Source organism: Morus notabilis, unplaced genomic scaffold, assembly GCF_000414095.1.
Source record: "Morus notabilis unplaced genomic scaffold, ASM41409v2 Scaffold604, whole genome shotgun sequence".
Lineage (NCBI taxonomy): Eukaryota > Viridiplantae > Streptophyta > Magnoliopsida > Rosales > Moraceae > Morus > Morus notabilis.
The window spans coordinates 71,941-75,014 of NW_010362300.1; the positions used below are offsets into that span (position 1 = coordinate 71,941).

Genomic DNA, 3,074 nt, shown 5'->3' on the forward strand with positions numbered 1-3,074 from the left:
AAATAATAAAAAGTAGTACCACAGCCCTCTGAGTGTCATGGTGGTAGGAGATCAACAGTCACCTACTTGTTATCGACGATTTTGAGAATGTTTAGTATCGTGACGGGATATACCTCCAAGCGTCACGATAGGGCATTGGCCTTTGCCGGCTGGGTATCGCCCAGTGCCAAAATTTTAGCATAAAAACAGGATACCTAAGTAAGTTGTGGAATTTTTAGTATCATGACATAATACATCTAGGTATCATGGTTATATTCGGATCGGTTGCTACTGTATTAGGGGTTTTTGGTATCTTAATACGGCAGCATGACTTTCTATGTAAGAACTTTTCCTAATGGCATAAAATCAATCCAAGGGATAGATTGGTGGCATGTCTCTTTTAAGTGCCCGCAATAATAAATTTTGTTCTGATAAGGAAGTCTTGATCAAACACCCGTAGTCCAAATCCAATTTAAGTTCAAATGCAATAAGAAAACGACAATTAAGGTACAAGTAATGATGAGGAATTAAACACTACGTTCAGTAACGAATTTTTTGTCATACACGAATTCTCTCTCTGCAATTGATCGTGCAATTGACCTTCAAGTCATCTTGCAATCAAATTATAAGATTTAAAAGAAAAAAACAAAAAACAAAAAACAAACAAACCCTTAAACACAACGAATTTAATCTGCTGAACTAAATCTTGACTTGATAAAAGATACTATCATTGGGATACAGTCCCAAAAAAACTGATGCCCAAGTAATGATCCATACAGCACAAAACCCTGTATCATACCGACATTTTACTTCATGGGCACTGAAAGCTTACATACAAAACGTATCTCAGCTCATAACGAAGGTTTCTCATGCAATTTGCAAAAGAAACAAATGTCCCCAACCTAATCAAATCTATAGGATTTCAGAGCCCAACAACCAGCAATAGAAAAACATGACCTCTTGACTCATAACAACAAAGCAATCTTGAGAAAAGAAGTATGTACAGGATTTAATATCTCAATGTCCCTGTCCACAAAGCTCCTGCAAATTAAAATCTACCTACCCGCTTATTTCGACTGGCTAAATAGTTAAGCGCAAACCTGGAAAACCGGGCGAGACTGAAAAACATTTGCCAGATTGCTCGACCCTTAACAATCCCCTCTTTCACTCCTCTTATTGTTGTAGCCAACAGAGGTCCAGATGCCTCAGTTTTCGAATTGGTTACCTCCTGCAATGATGCTAATCAAGTAAAAAACAAAGAAATATTCATTCATTGCTCAAGACCCAATTACCAATCAAGAGGCTACTAAAAGTTTACTGGAAAACAAAGTAACCTTTCGGAGCCATGTTAGTCAAGCTGCGCAGCCTATCCTCTGCCACTCGGACAGCTCGAGTAGAACTCTTAACTCCCTGTGTGATTTCCTGGCTGATAATCAATAATTATGCATTAGTGGGAATTGAGTAAAATAGATGAGCTGCAGTTATAAGGTGTGGAGTTTTGGAAGCCAACCCAAGATCACTGAGCTCCATTGTAAGGTCACTGATCTCCATCCCAGATAATCTAACAGCTGCCATTGTGTCGGGAAGCTCTTCCCTCATGACATCCATGAGCTTCTCAAGTGATTCAGCTGCTCTCTTGAAAGCCTATAGTATTTTACATTGGGGAGTAATTAACAAAAAGGGGGAAAATTATTGACACCGCCACTTAAAGGGAGGAAAAACCATTTCTTTGAATATATATATATATATATATACATATATTTGACTAGATGCAAACATTCAGAAAAATGCAACACCGCTAAGAATACCTAGCCATGGAACATAAACCAGAAAACGTTTGGAGGAAAAAATGCTTTTCTGAGTACAAGATATTCTTAGAAAGCTCGTTTAGCTATACTCAAGCAACAATGTCAAATAGGCTACCAATTTCTAATTTTCGTATCAAAGTAAAGACAGAGACCAACAAATTCACAGTAAAAGGGAGAAAAAAAACTCCTCAAGTCTATTTTCAGAACTGATAAGAAAGAATATGTACTAATCTGGTAATTATATTAAAAAAAAAAAAAAAAAAAAAAAAAAAAAAAAAAAAAAAAAAACTTACCAGAAAACGCATTTTCCAATTCCTGAGCTACAATGCCATAGTAAATAAAATGACAAAAAAAAAAAAGAGCTTGAATTCAAGAATACCAACCAAAAGCGCCGGAATTGCAGAGCAGAAGAGCCAGGTCGCAGAAATAGCCACCTACAATGATCAACCACAACGGCATTATTATTATTATCATCATCATTCACCACCAACAAAAATACGCAATTTTGCGGTTTCCTTCACACTAACAATCAAGAATTGAGAAAAACCTAACGAGAAATAGAAATTGAGAGAGAGAGAGTATTACCGCGCAAGCAACGACATTGAGGATGAGGACGTGGCGGTGAGAGACGTTCCAGTGAGAGAGAAGAAGCGAACGCGAGGAAGAGAGAGAGGGAGTTCCGACCGCCGCCGTGAAATGCGACGAGGATTCCGATTTGACGGAGAGGCAGCTGAGGCGCCGCGCCGGTGGCCGGAGATCGTACCGCAGACGGCCTGAATTAAGGCTCCTGGAGAAGGCGTGGTTGTGGAACGGTTTGATGGCAGGGTTCGATACCTGCAACTTCATAGTCGAGAACATTGCTACTCTCTCTCTCTCTCTCTCCTCTCGCAGCCTCCGATCCTACGCGCTACGGCTACAGAGGAATGCTGCAGTCTGCTGATGTTTTGGTTGTAATTTCTGATTAATGTCAGGGCAGTTTCGTCAATGCACGGCTTTTTAGGTTTAATTTTAGAGAAAATTCTGTGGTTGGTTTTCGTATAAAAAATAATTTTTTATCATTAGAACCATTTTTTAAATGTTCATCAAATTTACCTATTAAGCAAGATTTGAGGGGTAAAAATAATGCTCTCTAAAGAGTATTTATCTCTACTGTTCAATTTTATTTGCTATTTTTTGTTTGTCTATATTGATAGAATATTGACGCATTTTTTAAACTTTTTGATCTATATCGATATGGCAATAATATCTATGAAGAAAAACGGAGCAAAAATAGGGAACAATTATCGA

General features: G+C 38.1%; 1 protein-coding gene across 2 annotated transcripts; it reads right to left on the bottom strand.

The window, feature by feature from the left end:
• Positions 1–655: 655 nt before the first annotated feature.
• On the bottom strand, positions 656–2,753 carry LOC21402984. Of its 2 annotated transcripts, none has more exons than XM_024167873.1 (5): positions 2,373–2,753; positions 2,171–2,221; positions 1,490–1,623; positions 1,314–1,405; positions 656–1,218 (listed from the first exon to the last, which is right to left on the bottom strand). In XM_024167873.1, exons 1-5 carry the CDS (start codon positions 2,643–2,645, stop codon positions 1,028–1,030), a joined length of 741 nt encoding a protein of 246 aa, XP_024023641.1. In that variant the 5' UTR covers positions 2,646–2,753; the 3' UTR covers positions 656–1,027. The 2 variants fall into 2 exon arrangements, with proteins under 2 accessions (XP_024023641.1, XP_024023642.1); XM_024167874.1 differs by having other exon boundaries at positions 1,096–1,207; positions 2,373–2,751.
• Positions 2,754–3,074: the final 321 nt, after the last annotated feature.

Coding starts and splice junctions, on each gene's coding strand:
- LOC21402984 (XM_024167873.1), bottom strand. CDS start 2,645: ATGTTCTCGACTATGAAGTTGCAGGTATCGAACCCTGCCATCAAACCG. Junction 2,222..2,372: donor TCAATGTCGTTGCTTGCGCG/GTAATACTCTCT, acceptor TGATCATTGTAG/GTGGCTATTTCTGCGACCTG. Junction 1,406..1,489: donor ATGGAGCTCAGTGATCTTGG/GTTGGCTTCCAA, acceptor ATTGATTATCAG/CCAGGAAATCACACAGGGAG.